Here is a 19,326-nt window from a genome sequence, read left to right as displayed (position 1 = left end):
CTCACCTGAATGAATAAGCTCACTGGAGGATCCCAGGCTGGAACGAGCAGGGTGTAGGGGTCTTGGCTGTCCAGGAATCACTGTCTTCTGTGACCAAAGAATGGGCACGGGCAGGTTTCATGTAACTTCAGTACTTTGTTCTATGATAGTAAGAGTCTGTGGGCCTTACTTATAAAGCCTGGCTGAAAGATAACAAACTTCTATGAATATATTAAAGATTGTTCAGTGATTAGCTAGAAAAGTTCACTTACGCAGTGAACATATAAAATAAATAAATGAAAAACTTTTAGAGCGTATGAAACAATGTGTGTTACTGTCGAAAAGTCATTAATGAGTCATAAATAAAATGCTAGGTTGTCACATATGAAAAGAAGCTTAATGAACTGAATATGTTTACATTTTGTGTGTGTGTGTGTGTGTGTGTGTGTGTGTGTGTGTGTGTGTGTGTGTGTGTGTGTGTGTGTGTGTGTGTCCACGTTTGGGTTTCATGCTGCTATTTGAAAACACAGTGTCTGTTTACTTCTGAAAATTGTTGCAATAGTCTGAAGAGTGGCACATTCATTTTTACCTCTGCACTGAATACATTTTATGTACAAGCAATCATTAATATGATTTGTTACTTTTTAATATGGGGCACACATACACACACACACACACATATATATATATATATATATATATATATATATATATATATATATATATATATATATATATATGGGCCTACTTCAAAACAATGAAAGACCACAATACCAAAGACAACATCACCCAGATGGTATCGCTGAGACCTGACTTTCACAACTGACCAAAATGTTGAAGGATTTCACAGGGTAAGTAACCAGGTGTCCAAGAAGGGGAAATTTTCCCTTTTCCCCACTATGGTGTGATCCCGGAGTTGGTATAGTTAGGTGGGGGGTTGGGAGGTGCAGGCCCCACACTGGGGGGGTGTGGGTGGCATAGCCCACCCACACCCCCCAGTGTGGGGTGTGGGTGGCATAGCCCCCCACCTGGGTGGTTTTGAGATAGTGTGGTATGTTTCATTGTAAGATGGTGGCCAACCGGATACTTACCCTGTGAAATCCTTCAGTATTCTGGTTGTTCGTGAAAGTCAGGTTTCGGCAATGTCGTTTCAGTGATTTTGTTTTCGGTAATGTGGTCTTTCATTGTTTTGAAGTAGATCCATATATATATATATATATATATATATATATATATATTGGCATGTATATCTAGCCCATAGTTTTGTGAGGCATGAGCCCAATAGGTGAATGTCTGGGAATTGTAATGTTTTGTTCTGCCTTCATTCTGTTGGGTGGGGGTGCTCATTTTAGGTGAGTAAGCTTAACATATTATACACATATTTCTTAGCTGTTTAGACAGTATGGTTTCTGATACCATTTTTAAATAAATAAATAAATGCTGCTTTCTGATTTCCTTACTACTGAGTTAAGATATGGTGGGGGGGTCACAGCTTATGACAGCCACATAACTTGTCTGATGTGCAGAAATCATTCCAACCACTTGTATCAGTGATTTTTGTCAGAGAAGCTCCTGCTGCATGCATGTTATCCCTGTATTTGAAGAGCAAACATTCATAGGTTCATAGATTCATAGGTATGTACTATGCTAACAACCATCAGGGCCTTTATAAGCCTAGCTGTGCAAGCCAACCCAGTTGTTTCCTTTTGTATCATGTGTGTTTATTGGGGGGTATGTTAGGATGTTTCTAGAGGTTATGTTGGGGGGGGGATGTTACTTTGGGCATTAGTATTCACCTCTGTTTATCAGATACATGGGGCCAGAGCTGGGGTGAATTTCTGATTTAACGAACTATGAAAACAAAAATGAACCACTGAAAACCAAAATAGGGAATGACAAGAACTTAGCAAACAAACATTTAATAAAATTAGTACTTTCGTAAAGTTCAGTGACTATACTTCTTCAGACAAAGGCGATAACTTAACAGAATGAATAAATAGTCATCACAAATCACACCATTTAGTCTGGATGACTTAGACATAAAACAAATTTTAATTAAAAACTGGGTTTTAATTACAACTGATGAGACATTAAGGTGTAATGTGGAGGGGAGACCCAGATTTATTTTTAAAAAAAGTCAGAATCTAAAGAATTTATTAGAATCAAGAAATCGAAATATTGCGAGACAATCAGGGATGTATAAATGTGAGGTATGTCCCTATTGTAAATACATAGACATAGGGAATCCTTTTTTGATTAGAGGACATAAATATACGTGCAGGGGCAGATATAATTGTAATTCAAAGAGTATCATTTATTTAGCTAGATGGCAGTCATGCCCTTGTTTTTACATCAGAAAGACTTACCGTAAACTAAGGGAATGCCTTTATGAACACCTTTATAGCATCAGGAAGGGTAAACTAAAGAATCCACTGGTGAAACATCTGGTAGGTCATTCTGGGCATTCCTTTTTATTTAAGGTAATAGATCATGTAGAACATGATGAGGGGGAGGTCTGATGTTATTAAAGTTAGAGCAACAAGAGTTGTTCTGGCAATTCAGGTTGTATGCATATAGTCAGCCTGGGTTGAACGATGTGTGCTCCATAACTTGCATGTTGAAGTGGAGACATTTATTAAGATAACAACATTATACAAATTTTTAGAATTGGTGTTATAAGTATTTTTATATATCGTTTTATTTGTTCGGTCCATTCATGGATTGTATTTTAATAGTAGGAGGTGGGTTTGCTGAATATGGAATTAATGAATGATTTATTGAATTTGTGTTATGTCATGTGATGATTTACTGGGTCGTGACTTGTGATGACTCTTTATTCATTCTGTTAAATTATCGCCTTTGTCTGAAGTATAGTCACTGAACTTTACAAAAGTGCTAATTTTATTAAATGTTTGTTTGCTACGTTCTTGTCATTGCCTATTTTAGTTTTCAGTGGTGAATTTCTGATTTCCCATCTGTTGGTCAAGATTATGCTTAAATAGGGTTACTGATGGACTCTGCTTCATGTGGATGGGGAGCCTGTTCCAGAACATTGGGATCCTCTGAGACACATATCTGTCTCGCCATCATGTTTTATTTATGTCAAAACCAAAATTTAAATCCTTGGAGCTAGAGGTTCTGATGCTGTTCATTTTGCTGATGTGCAAAAGGTCCAGCAGAGCTGGATCTGAGGATGCCTTGTAGGCCTGGCATAGAACACCTCTAGGTAACCTGTTAGGGATTGAGTGTAGAGATAGGGTTTTAAGGTGATCCGTATAGGACAATGTGTTTATACCCTGGATTCCTCCTGGTAAGGAGCCTTTTTGTGGGCATTCCAGGTGTTGTATATGTCTGGTCAGGTACCTGCTGAAGGGGGCAGTATCCCCAATGATGGGTCTGATAAGAGCCAAATAAAGCAGCACTAGGAATTCCTTGGACCTGGATGCCTTGGCCTTTCTTATAAGTTGAACAACATAGAATGATTCTCTTATTACATTGGCTATATGTTAGTCAAAGGCCAGATTACTGTTTACATATGTTCCCAGATACGTGACTACTGGGTCAACTCTTAGGGAGTGTCTTATCAATGGAGTAATTAGCCTGAGTGACAGTTTTCCCAAAAGGTACTATAATTTATTTTTTGGCTTTGAGTTTTAATCCATGGCTTTGGTACAAGTCATTTATCTGTGTTAGACCCTTTTGTAAAATGTTTGTGTCATAGGGGAAATCTTTGATAGCTCACAAATTTGCAATCATCTGCAACCTTGGTCATCCAAAGGCCCTTGACATTAGCCTTTACCTCCAAGAAGTAGATGAAAAAATATGAGTAGTCCTAGCATGGAGTCCTGAGGTATTCCTCTGGTAACTGGTCTCTTAATGGAGGTGGTATCACCGTTCCTGATTAGTTGTTCTGTCTGCATTCTCTAAATTAAGTCAGATACAGTCAAGGTGGGCATAGGGGACCACCAAGCACGCATGCTGTCTTCCCACTTGTTTGAGATTTTACATGGAGAGGATACCATGGTGCAGCCGATGTATGAAGAGTATCAAGTTTGGGGACATGAGGGTTGCATCTTTCAGGTTTGTTAATTAAGCTGTCCTATTACCTCAAGTGACTATGATCTCCAGCATGCAGTGGAACTGTTCCCTGCTGAGCATGAAGCAGCCAAGATGAAAATCCACACCTCAGGATCAGTGGTCATTGTTTTCTGCTGGAAAAGTGCAGAAGTGTGTGGGGAGGGAGTGGGCAGCTACTGCAAGCAAAGAAGTTTAAAAACTTGATATCATATTCAATAATTCAACAGTGAAGGCAGAGGAGATCTAAAGACTGACCAGCTGATTGGGGGGGGGGCAGTAGTGGCAGTACTGTAGACATGTACCAGACTGTGGTGCAGAAACTACAACTGATCCAGCGGGGGAACCTTCCATTTTCTTGTCATTTATGTCACTTATGATCATGACCTTTGGTTTATGACTCAAAGGATAAGATCATGGATACAAGTGACAGAAATGAGGTTCCTTCAAATAGTAGCTCGGCACAGAGTGAGGAGCACAGCAACTCACAAAGATCTCAGTGGGCAGCCATTACTCTTACTCAATGAGAGAGGTCAGATGAGATGTCTTGGACATGTTGGGACAAAGATCTGCTAAGGAAGACACATGGCACACAGGCCAAATGTTGGTAACTCTCCCTAAATATAAAACTACCATATCATCACTATATAATTGGATATGAATACATAATTACATCCCCTTACTTTAAAAGAAATATGTAGTTGTTATAACAATTGGTTTCAGATATCATCATCATATGATAACTATGCTATATTGATAATGTGATATACACAATTGGTTTCAGATATCATCATATGATAGCCATGCTATATTGATAATGTGATATACACAATTGGTTCATGATATCATTATCATATGATAGCTATGCTATATTGATAATGTGATATACAATGATGCAGCAAAAACTGAAATCATTTTTGCAATATAATTGTCTCAATGTGCATAAGAAGATGTCTATAGATTCTGTATAACCACTACATGATATTGACTTCTTGATCAGTTGTCTGTATTTTGAGAAAGTTAATCAGGAATTGCACTCTTAACTGGCTCAGCAGTTGGATGAATAATAATACTTGTATAGGAAACAGTCTTAATCCATTTCTGATGTCTAAGCCTTAATATTGGCTTAAATACCAATTGAACAGACATTTTCAAATGAAGAAATGACAGTGTTTTTTTGTAGCCGAAACTCTTAATTTAATACGCCTTGATAGCTGGATAGCTGGACTTGCTTCGTAACAGATTGCTTAATTACACTCTTCCTGTTTATACTATATATTTACTTATCTGGACCATGAACGAGGTATGATCTTTGTCAGTCCATTTAACCAATCACAAAAATAGGTATTTTTCTTTCTGTGCAAGTTCATAATCCATATTTAGCCTCATCTTTCCCCTTTTCACAACTCAAGAAGATTTGTTAAGCATATGTCATACTAAACGTTCTGCTTCCAGTGCCTTTATTTCAGGTACTAACAATGCATACTGAATATGTAGTTAGCAATTAAGGTATTTCCATTAGTAGTTGTATAGGAGAAAGTTCCACAGATTGCATACCCATATTCATGTATTCCAGAATTTAAAGATAGCAATCTGAATTTTCAGACTTGCCACATTTATCAAACTTGAGATAGTATATTTGATAGTCTGGATCATTCTTTTTACTTGCAGATTGCTTTGCAGATGCCTAGGCTTGAGGTGATATGTTTACATTCCTATTGTCTCACGAAAGCATTATAATTTATCTCATGACAATTTGTCTCTGAAATCACTGTCCTTTATTTTGTTTCATACAGACTGCTCAGAGGCAATCTATGCCTTGCATATAAGGCAATCTTTGACCCTGCTTTATTGGAAATGCTGCATATCCTCAAGTCAAATGGTAAACAGGTTACTTGATCTAAAGATCTTAACCTGGTATGTGACATTAATAGAGCCTGCTGGAGGGACAGATTTGTCTCCCAGAGGTTACCACATGTTTGGAATGGACTCCCACTTCATGTCAAACAGAGTACCTCATTGGACCTCTTCAAACGCAGTCTGGATGATTGGATGGCTAACCGTAAATTCACCCTGGGAGTTCCACATGTGTCCCTCTTGGACAGGGGCTTGGTGTAGATCATGGAAATAAGGGTAGAACCTGGCTAGGTTGTAAAGGCCCTAGGGCCATTAGCCTTGTAACCTCCTATGAACCTATGATCTTATGAACTGTGAACTATTACCTGGCACTACTTCATCAGGTATATCATGTCTATCAAAGATTTTTGCAGTCTGACAACACTATAGCTGAACTGATAATTTATATTTCAAGTAATAGTCAATATGTAGGAGATATTTGATCTACTCTCACTTAACCTAAAAATGTTCGGGTATTTCATGTGGCAAAATTTCCTTTCTCCTCTTTTTGATCCTGATTTCTAAAGATATTGCAAATATGACACCTTTGAACTCATCTTGTTCAATCTGTTTAAACAACTCAGGTCACTAAAGAACATAATATTCTCTTTACATTTGGTAATTCCTAGATGTGATTCATGGATTTTAAGTAATAGTTTTGTTCAGTGGATTAGGATTTATAATAAATCTGTCACCATTAAACATCAAGCCTTTTACAGATGAAAACTCAATATGGTATGGGAAGCATATTCTGATGTCTGGATGTACAGATTTGGTATTATCAGGCCTCCTATTCATAAAAGCAACTTCCAACAGTTATATTGCTTTATCTTCTTTTGTAAAGATTATTGACTCTCCCAGCTTCTCAGCAGACACAGGCTATTGGAAGATAACTCACAAAACTTCCAAATCTTTCTCTATCAAGTCTTCTTTACATTTGGGCAAGTATGTTCTGCTTAGGGTATCAGTTATATTTGTCAGCTAACTTGGTTTTTACAGAAATTGAAAATCATACTTTTACAAACTGAGTAACATTTTTGATGTCTCACTGCTTTTTAAAAAGTCTTTTTAAATTTACTCTGTAGTTGTTTATAATCTGATTTGAGACTAGTTTACTCTAGATATATCCACATTACTACCTCTAACATTTCTTTCTGTAGTTGAGCATATCATGTTAAATATCATTTGAAACTCATGAACCATTCACAAATGAATGATGACGTATGCATTGTTTCTGAAGCAATCATTTAGATTCAAACTCAGATTCTGAGCATGGTCCTGGTAAATAGACATGGTAACAGCTGTAAAGCTGAAATACTGTTTTTTGTCCATCAAGCCCTTGTTGAATAACATTTACTTGAAGTGTTTCTGTTTCTGCAATGGAACATCACAGAATTTAAAAGCAAATGCCTCAGTAACTATTTTTCATATCTCAAATTTTTCTTCTTGTTCCCTTGACCAAACTCAATCAACATCATGCCTTAGTAGCTTCTTAAGTGGTATTGTTATTTCTGACAAGTCTAAAATGAACTTGGAAAGAGACTGTACCATACCAAGCAATGAACTTCTCTGGTGGTTCAGTATATTTACTACTGTTCTAAACTTGGAGTCTGGCTTGAGATCTTCTGAAGTAAAAACATGATCCATGTATTTGACAGCTGATAGACAGGTCCGACATTTACTCTTGTCCAGTTTTGGGTTTATTGCATTTATCTTTCTAGGAAATTGCTGTCATAGTCATGTTCCTGTCTAGTAGCTCTGCAAACTAAAAGATTAATTAGGTTTACCATATGTTTTAGACATTAAACTGTTTCACCTGCTTTTCTTTGAAACACAAAAGGCCATCTTAGAAATTAACCTGTATCTGTCTAATCTTCCTAGCGGGGTTCTGAGTCTGAATAGCTTTGTGATGGCTTCACATGACCAAATTTGCCAAAAAGAGTAGATTAAGAACATAGAAGGATTTAGTATTAGACAGAATGATGACCTCTTCAGCCATCTGGAATTGATAGTATTCTTTTTTGAACCATTTGTTTTAGGATTGAGGATCTACACATGTTCTAAGCTTGTCTTACTTCACAACTGTTACTATACTTGTTCACCAGGACCACGTTCTGTGTCTGAAGGCCAGTTCAGTGAAAGCTTCAGAAACAATTCAAAGTGATATCTAGAATTTTATCTGTAGTGGCTTTTAATTTTATTTTCGTCAGAGGATGGGTGTCATTGAGTTGGGATTTATTTGAAAGATATATTCCTATTTGCCTTTTCAGTCAGTTTTGTTTCTTAATAATGATTCTTATAGCTTCTATGCACTTAATTTCTTGCTCAATTGTATGTCTGATTGCTAGTAGAATTCTTCTCTGTACTTGTGTAACTGGTATTGTTTAGGTGACTTCCCAGTACACAACTCCCAAGAACATCAAACAAATCATAATAACTGCAAGATGTCATCATTAACTTGAGGAACCTTATCAGTACTATGAACAATGCATTTCTTAATTGTCAGTGAAGCACTTATATCGTCAATAAGTGCTTCTAATATTATTCTTATTACATTTGCTAGCTGTATAACTTTTTTAACAAATTCATTCACAGCTCCTTTTTAGGGAAAAACACCCAGGCTAACAATGATTCTAGTGCTTTTAAGCTCCCCAAGACTAAAAAACAAAAACTCTTTGCAACTGTCCACGATGTCTTGCTGCCATTCAATAACATGTGCACACCTTTGCTATTCATCATGAATATCTACAACAGAATTAATTGAAGTGCTACCTATTGTTCAATTGCATTTTAATTTGCTATACCCCAAAATGGCCATCAGTGGGGACTACTATAGTGACATGATTTATTTTTCTTTTCCCCGTTTCAGCAATGTAGTTTGCTTTTCCATAATGTTACACACACCAAACATAACAAATGAAGTGTTTTTTTTATCCATTTAGTTACAGAAACATTGTTAAGACTCATTGGCTTTTTTGTACTTTTTTTTAATTGAACTACTCTGATCTGTGCTAAATATAAACTGCTGAATACTTTTTCATATTTGACATTTTACTAAGTACAAAACAAATAAACAGAATTTTTTAGTGCTTCTAGTTTTCCTTAAAAAAATGCCATGTCCTTATCAATACTCTTGTTTAGGTGTGCATGCTCATTCATCTGTGACTTCCACGTCTCACTTCAAAAAATAAGTTTTTTTTTTTTGTTCTTCTTGGGGCACCATTTTACCAGCCCCAGCCCCAGTGTCCCACATCCATGCCAGGTCTACCAGCTTGTCGTCTACCCTCCCAGACTTGCTATGATATCTCTGAAGCCAGTTGTGGAACCTAAGGTCATCCTGGGGTCTCAGCTCTCTCCACTTCCATACTGGGGGGTATAAATATCCAACCCGCTTCACTCCCCCACATCCCACTCTCACTACTTTGAGGGCAACTCCCTTCTTTGAACCACACCTTCCCTAAGGGAGAATCAGCGATGAGCACCCTCGCACCCATCCCTCCCTGCTTATCAGCCAGTCACCTGAACTGCTAATTAAACCTGGGTTGACTGGGCTGTAGTTAGGGCTTTCTCTCTCTGCACCAGCAGAGTGGCCCACTTGAAAGAATTAATAAGGCAAATGAAGGATGCTTTCAGTTATTATATAGTCCTTTATTTCCTACAGTTACAGGGATAAAAGCAACACTTTACTGGCCAAAAATGTGAGTACTTTCCAGTTTGTTTATATAGTGTTATGGTATAACTCGTCCACGTTCTTCAAACATTTTTTCAAAAATTAATTTTCTGGAAGACTTTTCACATTTTACATATGTTTTAAGGTACTTTACCAATCCCAGAAAGTTAGAGTCTTGGGATGTAAAATTGTGGGTGTTGACAAAGCTTAAAAAAATTACAGAAAGTTTGCTGTCTATCCTGTGTGATGTAGGCTGAGACAAATTCCTTTCTAAAAAAATGTGAGATTTGAACAGAAAAAAAATGGAGGGACTTTCATTAATTTGTGGCAAGGAAACAAGTCGAAATAAAGACACTGAAAAGATTTGGGGTGTTATTATGGAGAGGAAATATAACTCCAGGAAAAAGTTAACTACACTGGATGATGGATTTTCATTTAAGGTGGCAGGCAAATTAAATGGAAGAAGCCCAGAAACCTTCATATTTGTGCAGTAATCGACACAGACTGTTTCATGCAAGTAAATGCCATCTACTCTAACATCTTCATTCTTCTCTGTTATGGACCTCTGTTTTCTTAGCTTCATGTTTAGGATTCCTCATTCAGTAAAACAATCAATAGGGTCCCATTAGGCACAGAGGAACACACTGATTTTGGTAAAAGTACAACAACAGATACATCTGGAGTTGTACCACTAGATTATTTAAATATGACATTAAAACAATTTCAGCATTTTTACTAAAGACTAATTGTGTGTGCTGTGCACACATCTTTATTGGTTAGAATTCATCAGATGCCCCTTCCATGCTTTGATTTCCATTTTGACTGGATGACAAGAGGTTCCAGTGTGTTCCTGTTAGAACTACAACTACAGGGCATAGTAAAACAACAAGAAGTACCCTGAAGATTGGTCTGTAGGATAGATTATAAATTTTAAATTAACTTACATCATCTTCTAAATTAGGTTTTATTTCCATAACACTAACTTGCATATTGTGTTATACCAATGGCCTTAGTTGGTAGTAAGAAAAAACAAGTAGAAGTCAATGGTAAAATTACCCGGTGTCTGTTTTTCTGTATTAGTCTCTTCTTTCTTTGGTAAATGCAAGCCATGTCATAGCATCCTAATGGAGGGGTACACCTTACTACAATGCTCACTGGAGTGGCAATAGTGCTGGCCATGGAGGTGCATGTATCTCCTGTAGCTCTTCAATGCTTCCACAGAAGAAAAATTTCCTCCACTCTGTCAAGATTTGGTTTGGCATCAAGGACCTGAGGCAGAAGCCTAGGTCTACAATATGTCACTGTCATATCCACGCACCCTCAATTTGGCATATGTTTTGTAATATTTTTGCACCCCATTTCAATGCAACATTACACTACTCAACATACTGCAATACAATTACAACATGAATAAGAGCCTGGGACTCATAAAACCTGATTTAAGAAAATGGAAAGTATTAATTCTTCCACTTAGAATCACAGTCCAGATGAGGGTTCTAATAGCAGACTACATCTGGGATGCTGACAATTCTAGTTCCTCTGTCTGTTTTTTTTTTTGTTTGTTTTTTTTTTTGTATTTTTATCTGGCCTGTTTTTTTATGACCACCTGACACCTTGTATCGCTTTTCTGAAGCCCTTATCACATGCCATAACCATGTAGGGCCCCTTTCCAATGGAGATTAGGTTTGATAGTGATCTATCTGTAGATGTTGTAGTAAGTGATGAGTGTAAGGCAGCAGTGGGGCTGTCATCTACTTTCCGTGGTCTTGTTTTTTTTCTGTATAGACTTCTCTGTGACTATCTGTGTCTAGCCTTTCAAAACATGAAGGATGTAACACTCATTGACCTCCTGTTCCTTCCCAGAGCAAACGGTTTCTTAAACATCCAGTTAAAGGAACTAAACCTTCATCAACAGATAAATAATATGTTGGCATGATGGGTTTTTATTCCAAAGTACCCATTTCCAGAACAAACTTCTACTATATATCAAGCAGTGTAACATCCTTTCCATCTTCAAAGTAAAACTTGATAATTGAATGGGAAGCCTCAAATTCTCTCCTGGTCTGTCTTGTGCTGCCCTTCTTAGGGCTTGAAGGAACATTTGAATATGGGTTAATAACTAGACTTGTAATGGTCTCCAGGTGACCAATTTCTTAGTACTTACCTATGCATCTGTGTATGCCTTAATGTGCTTCTTCACCCAGCGATGCCACATCATGCAATGTGTCCAGTTTCTTTCAGCTGCATGTTTTCATTCTACCACATTGCTCATGGAGATACTGTTATGCAGCTACTAAGATATTATTTTAACATGTGTGCTCAAAGCTACTCTTGGGTTCCATAAAGATATTCCACTACAGGGGCTGAACCTCACATCCTTCCCCTGATGCAGGACAACTAGCATCTGGTCGCAAAGTCTAACATTTAGTTGGCCAGCCATCTGATGCCAGGTCTACTATTTGAATCTAGGTCACTACTGTTTCAATCTGGATCCTAGCTTTTGTACTAGCACAGTGGATTCTTCCTCACAGGTTTGAACCTTGTCATCGCTGTTATAACCAAATGGCCTATAGTGCTCATGGGGTTATCTTTCCATATAAACAGGGTTAATCCATTGTGGTTTCCATTGCTCTTATGATACTTGAAGACACTGTCTTCTCTGTGAATGCAGTCTTTCTGGGAGTAGAGATTCAGCCCTTTGACCTTGTATCTATGTAGCTTCTTTGAGAGGGAAGCATAGTTCAAACTATAATACAATCTCTTAATTATTATCTGCTTTTGTGCAAAACAACTTACAGGCATCTCTGCTCCAACCATGGTGAGGCATAGGGCTAGGATTGCAAACTGCTGCTTATTCATAGTTCTGGAAAGAAAAAAAACAATAACCACAGTCAGGACTCATCATGTAGGACAGCATTTTTAAACAAGATATATTTATTACTGCAGCACAAATAGTTGTGGTGAATGTAAAGAATGCTGCATGTTTGTACCTGATATTTCCCAGGGTAAGCATATTTCTAGTGAACAAATATCTGTATGTTATGCAATGTTAGGTCTTTAAGGAATCAAGGGAACATTAGCCTCCCCTACAAATGGTATTTTCAGAAAACACAGTTTGCAGAAATGGTAAATTGCTGTTAAATTCAAATTGAATGAACATATCAGCCAACATGTATGCCCTCACAGCAGCACAGACATTTGTAAATCAAAATTCTGGCTTTAGAATAATGTCAACTAGAACATCAGCTGATAACTGCCAATATTAACAGAAACTTGAATGAGACTGTTGGCTCACATAAGAAAGCAGTATTTTTGCAAGGGACAAGCCCCATTACACCCATTAACATTGGAGACCATGACCCCACTCCCTCAATATATTGGGAATTTCTGTAATAACAACATTATTTATAAAATGGAGATAACCCAGAAAGCTTCAGTCAGGTCTGTGACCAAGAAGGTGACTGGACTAAAAGAAACAGAGTATCAGGATTAATCCAGAAAAAAGTCACCTTAGCTGGCACATCTAGGAGACTCTGTTTCTCTGACACCCTCCCTGTAGGATGAATAAAGTTGCATTTTTGAAGTTTCAAGTAGTTTATTCAGTTAAGTAGATAGATGGATGAGTGTTCCTGCATTAGAACAAGAACACTCATTCATCTACCTATTTAACTAATAAACTACTTAAAACTTTAACACAGTGTCCTTATTCCTACCATAAAGACAGACAGTCTTCTAGATCTGCTAGCTAAAGTGATTTTATTTGGACTAATTATTTATAAAATGGGGAAGGCAAACTGACTAATTATTTATAAAATGGGGAAGGCAAATTGACCAATTGCTTTTGCACCAAATATGTTCCATGCACAGAAGAAGTATAGTCCACCTTGACTTCATCTTCAGTTACAGATTCCTACTCCCTCACAAACATCAAAATCCAAAAGCCATTTAGCAGGGAAAAACGATCAAACATAGAACTACTCAAAAATACTTTATTGAGTATGAATAATAATCATAATAACAGATGACAAAACAGGAATGTGTCACTTACAAAAATTCAAATGTAACTACAATATTGAACAATAAAGGATACTCAAAATGGTAAAAAAATCCTATGAAAGTGAAAGCATAAACCTCACAAACAAGAAATGAAGAAACTGTAGGAAGAGACAGAAGAGGAATGATGATATGAAGCAAAAACTGTCCCAAAGCAACAGAAGAGTGAAACTACACACACACACACACACACACACACACACACACACACACTCTTTCATAGGTATTGTTTGACTAAAATTGCAATTTTGAAGATACAGTACACAAAAGTAAAACAACACATGAATATAAGCACATATTAAAATAGAAATAAAATACTACCAGCTTAAGAAAAAATGATGGGGTGGAGAGCTTTACTGCTTAGATATGTGTATTTTTCAGCTTTTGGAAGTTGCCACCAAATTAATTACCCTTTTGAATATTTTGGGATACAACAAGCACATCAGTAAGTAAAGCAACTTAAAATGCTGGGGTGAGAATTATTGCCTGCATATTCTTTCAGTTCTTGAAGTTGCCATCAGAATTATTATTCTTGTAAATATTTATGAGCTCTGTTACCCAGAAAGCAGTATGCATGTTTAAGAAGCACTGTATTACTGATATGTAGTCTTCTCATCATGACTCAGTCACCAGCCAGAACTCAGTTGAGGTGTTCAGTTGTATTAATACTTGTTTAGAAACTCGGCTGTGCAATAGCACACAGTAGTTTGGCAGAAGGGTCCATTAAATGACTGTTCTGAAATGCTCATATCAAAATTCCACACAGTTAGAACATTAAAATGTTATAACTCTGCAGCGGAATCAGTAACTTAAAACAAGTGGGAGAACTATTTAAGGAATAATCCATGGCTAGGTGTTGGTATCACAGGATTTACCCACAGATGGTGTGGTTTGATTACAAGGGTGAGTAGTAATATGTGTAGCATGCATACCATCTTGCGCCTTTCTGCGTGCAGACACCATAGTTTTATTATTAATCTATGAGGCAGTACAAACCTCATGTGAGACTATTGGAACTATGATGGTGCAGCTTCACACAGGTGCATCGGGGATCACCTTCTCTATAAAACATATCCTTTACTTTTCTGTTGGATTTTGCTGACTATATCAGCAGTTTGGTTTAGTAAAGGAGTTGCAATTTTACCTAGGATGATAATGAGGGATCCAGTAGGTCAAACCTGATATGACAAATTTTGTTTGCATTTTATTTATCTGTCTATCTTTATTGACTGCGAAAGTCCAACTGTGATTGATCCTATTTTCAGTAGAGGCCTGGGAGAAATGCTCCACAGTTACATTACAGATTCAAGTTCAGACATTACAAAATACATACATAAACTAAAATATTAGGAGTTTTCATTGTACAGGGAGAAATGTACAGTTTTTACAGTTACAAAACACAGAAAATATTAATTTTATATACATATATCAAAACATTGTGGCATTTTTCATTGTGAATCAGATATATGTGCACATTAAAATTGTTTGTACATTTTAAAATCTACAGTTGAAATGTCAATCGTATGTAAAAAAAATGAATATGTAAAGTTATTAGAAATATATGTTTAGAGATATGTTAGAAATATGTTTGGATGTTAAGCTATTGTAAAAAGGTATTTTCAGTAGTAAAGTAAGTAGGTTAGAGTTTGTAAAGGAGGATGTAGTTTTGGATGTTACTATCTTTGTTTTATAAATAATATTATTAAGTAGTGTAGCATGAGACAGAGGTAAAGAGATAGAGGTGTTAGGTGAGGCATGGATGGGGAAAAAGGATGGGCATATGCGAGTTAGCAGAAGGTTAGGTATATATGGGAAGGGAAAAGCATTTATGAGTAGTATTTATATACTATCCTGGAGCTGTGCAGGAGTACAACCAGTTGTCGAATTACTGTTTTTTTTTCAGTTATGGTTTAAATAAATGCAGTTTGTCTATTTCTCTTAGTTCTAAGGGGCTGGAGTTCCAGATTTTTGTAATATAATGAGAGTAATGTAAGTCACCAGCAGAATTATTCCATTTTGTGACAGAGTAGTGCTTTGTTGCTTGATCTGAGGGTTCTGGTTGTACTATGAGGTTGCGATGTACTTTGCAGAGACGGACATTTTTCACGGCAGCGCATTAGTTTGTGGGCTATAGTGAGTTGTGAGTAGTTAAGGTAGTGTAGAAGTTAAAGTTAATATCTGTTAGGGTATGCTGCATACCTCTCAACCTCTTAGAGGAAGAAATCTGGACAAAACCATAAATAAAAGTTGGACAAAGGTGGACAGTGGTCTCACCTTCGATAACCACAATGCCACAATAGTCAGGAAATCCTTCTATGTGGCACACCTCATCATTAAGGGCTTTTCATCCAGAAAAAAGGAGGTCATTGTCCCACTGTACTCATCCCTCATTAGACCCATTATAGAATACAATGCCCTGTTTGGTATGTACCTCTCAAGACATCTGCAACAACAGGAAAGGACGCAGAAATACCTCACTAAAAGAATCCCAGGCCTAAAGCAGATGCCCTACGCTGACTGCCTTAAAAAACTCCAGCTATACTCTATCATCTACTCAGAGGCGATCTCTGCTTAACATACAAGACCATGTCAAACCCAGAGCTATTGGACATGCTACACTTAAAGAAATCCCAATCCCTCAGAGCCATACGCTCCAGGGATCTAAACCTTGTCATCACAATAAACAAAACATGCTGGAGGGATAGGTTCCTGACCCAGAGACCCCCCAGACTCTGGAATATATTGCCCATACATATCAAGCAGAGTGCCTCTTTGGCCCTCTTCAAAAGGAACTTTGACGATTGGATGGGAGAAAAGAAATTCACCCCGGGAATCATGTCAGTCACCCTGCTAGACAGGGGTCCAGGGAAGTAAATAGTGTGGGAAGAAATAGCCAGGGAATTGTTATGGCTAGGCTTGTATAGGCCCTAGGGCTGATAGCCTAGTACCAACCTATGAACAGATAGGGACGATTTTTAAATATTTCTCTTACAAACTTAGACAGTTGCTAGAATAACAGGTTTTGCATTAGTATGGATTTTCTGAAGGATATGAAGTCTGAAACCCAAATGTCTGTCACCACAGGTTTTGCATTAGTGTGGATTTTTCTGAGGGATATGAAGTCTGAAACTCAAATGTCTGTTATTATTTTCTAACTTCAATCTTTAATGATTTGCCACTAATTTGTCAGAAAACCACAATTTTATGAAAAATGGATGAAAAATATGAGGCAAAAATCTGAACATTCTGCGAAAGTCTGTACAGTTGAGAGGTATGTGAGCCTTTTGGGAGGTATTTGCACCAAAGCTGACAATTCTGTTTCAGGCAATTTCTAGTTTACTTTTTAATGTGGAGTTGAAATTAATAAAGATAGTTGGTGCATAAAGCAGGGATGGGAGTAGCTATGTTTTTGCTATTGATTTTCTGGAGTGATCAGTAAGAATTTTTCACCTTATAGAGGGATCCTAGTTTCTAGTTTATTGTTTTACTGACTTGGTGGAGGTGGTTATCATATGTGAAATGATCAGAGATTAAGATTCCAAGGAGTTTAGTTTGAAAAACACATTCTATTTTTGTGTTATTAGATGACAGAATGCAAAATGAATGTTTTTGTTTTAGGAAGTTTTTATGGGTATAGCATTGGTTTTGTCTGTTTGAAGTTTATGAGTAGGTCTGAGTTATCTAGTCAGGATTCAGTGAATAAGAAGGATTGTTGGATGATGTTTTGCAGGGAGGATAGTGTCTGAGCAGAACAGACAAGTGTAGCATCATCTGCATTTTGTACAATTGTCACATGTTTGGAGATGGAGTACAGATTTTTAATAAAGATATTAAAGAGAAAGGGCCCTGGATCTGATCCCTGGGGATGCTAACTGAGACTGTAGAAAACTGGAGTAGTCCTGGTGCCAGCTTGTTTCCTATAAGATAGGTAGCTGTGAAACCAATTTAGGGTTTGAGGACTGAGGCCTAGAAAGACAAGTTCATGAAGAAGTTTTTGGTGTACAGCTGTATCAATTACTTTTGATAGGTCAAGACTGATAGTTGAGAGAAGTTTTCTATTGTTTTTGAGTTCATTGACTGTTGATAAAGTTAAAGAGGGCAGTTGTAGTACTATAATAAGGACAGAAGCCATGTTGAATGGGAGAGAAGAGGTTCTGGTCAATTAGGTTTTGATAAGATGGGAGTGCATGCGTATTTTGAAGGTTGTTGGATAGTGATGGGAAGATGCCAATTTGTCAGTTATAGTTGATTAGGTCAGTAAAGTTGCCACCTTTATGAAGAGGTATGATGTATGACATTTCCAATGATTTGGGATGTAGTTTTCTTTTATCACTGTATGGATTGGAATGGAGAGAGGGAATGCTATGGCTTTTTATGCTATATTTAGATACTCAGGTGGCAGTTTGTTGGCAGGTAGGGAAGTAGGTTTCAGTTTTGTAAGTATTTTTTATTGTTGGGGGGTTAGTGTTGAGTATGAACTGTAGTTTGTTAGCTTTGGGTTTTCAGATAGTGAGATGTTGGCGGTTTTGTTTAGTGAGAGGTAGGACTGAGTTTATCAAGTCGGAATGGAGTTGTGTTGTTATATTCTGTGGGGTATTTATTGTGGGGTGGGGTCAAGGTTTGCCTTGGTGTGTGTCGTTGTTTTATGGACTGCCAGAAAAGTTTAGGATTGTTTTGATTTTTGTTTTGTAGGTCTTCAAAATATGACTTCTTGTCATCAAATATATTTTAGATAGGTTCCTTAGACATCTATAGACATATATCACACATGGACTGATATATGACAGATAAAAATTTAACAGATGCAGAAAACAAAGCACATGACAACTATTGTAAGGAGGATAAAATAGTACAAAAAGCAGCAATATAAATCTATATACTGTGCTGAAAAACTATGACTTTTATCATGATCGATCCTCAAAGCACCTTACTTATGCGAGCGCACACACGCACACACACACACACGCACACGAACACACACGTGCACACACGCACACACTCGCACACGCACGGGCCTGCACACACACACAAATTCTCTTTCTGTCTCTCTCTCTCTCTTTCTCTCTGTATCTCTGGAACTCTCCTCCCTCCTTTTGCCTTCTAACTATTGTGAGGGATTGCTTTTCAAAAGGGGATATACCAGGGACCCTAATGACCTTTTCCTACTTTAATGTAGTGACATACAGTGACATCACAGTGACCCCATGCCTGCCCAATACACTCTACCGCCTTCCCATGCCTCTAACCACAGGCCATAGGAAGGCTTTCTGTCCTCTGTTGGAATGTTTCTATTTAGAAATGAGTACAACTTATCCTACCCCTCTCTGTTAGTCCTCCTGCATCCGGAAGTGGTTACCAAACTTAGGTGATGGGTGATGTGGTCAGGCACTTTGTTGCTGTAGCAGTGGGGATGCTAGCAATTTTATTTAATGAATAGCATATTGCTTATGCCTAGAGACTGTGGTAACTCTTTGCCAGCACTTCTGACAAAAAGCAATATAAATGACTTTTTTATCAAGAACAAAAATGCTGTATGCCACTTCCCATGATCTTTTTTCCATTTGAATCATGTGGATCCTATTTCCTTTATTTGCTAGTGCTTTTGACTATGCTTGTCAAGACCAAAATGTTGCATGTTCCTTCCCAGAGATAAT

The 19,326-nt window shown here is 37.4% G+C and overlaps 1 protein-coding gene across 2 annotated transcripts in view; it reads right to left on the bottom strand.

The window, feature by feature from the left end:
• The window catches only part of SERPINF2 (serpin family F member 2), a 606,479-nt gene that overhangs the window by 446,053 nt on the left and 141,100 nt on the right, over positions 1 to 19,326 (bottom strand). For both annotated transcript variants that reach the window (XM_044054366.1, XM_044054365.1), the window contains exon 2: positions 12,416 to 12,482. In XM_044054366.1, the coding sequence (XP_043910301.1) occupies positions 12,416 to 12,482 (67 nt within the window). The remainder of the gene's footprint in view (positions 1 to 12,415; positions 12,483 to 19,326) is intronic.

This window comes from Protopterus annectens, chromosome 13.part0 (genome assembly GCF_019279795.1).
Source record: "Protopterus annectens isolate FY-2018-M chromosome 13.part0, PAN1.0, whole genome shotgun sequence".
Lineage (NCBI taxonomy): Eukaryota > Metazoa > Chordata > Ceratodontiformes > Protopteridae > Protopterus > Protopterus annectens.
The sequence above is the reverse complement of the archived record's forward strand: the minus strand, read 5'-3'. Positions and strand labels throughout refer to the sequence as shown.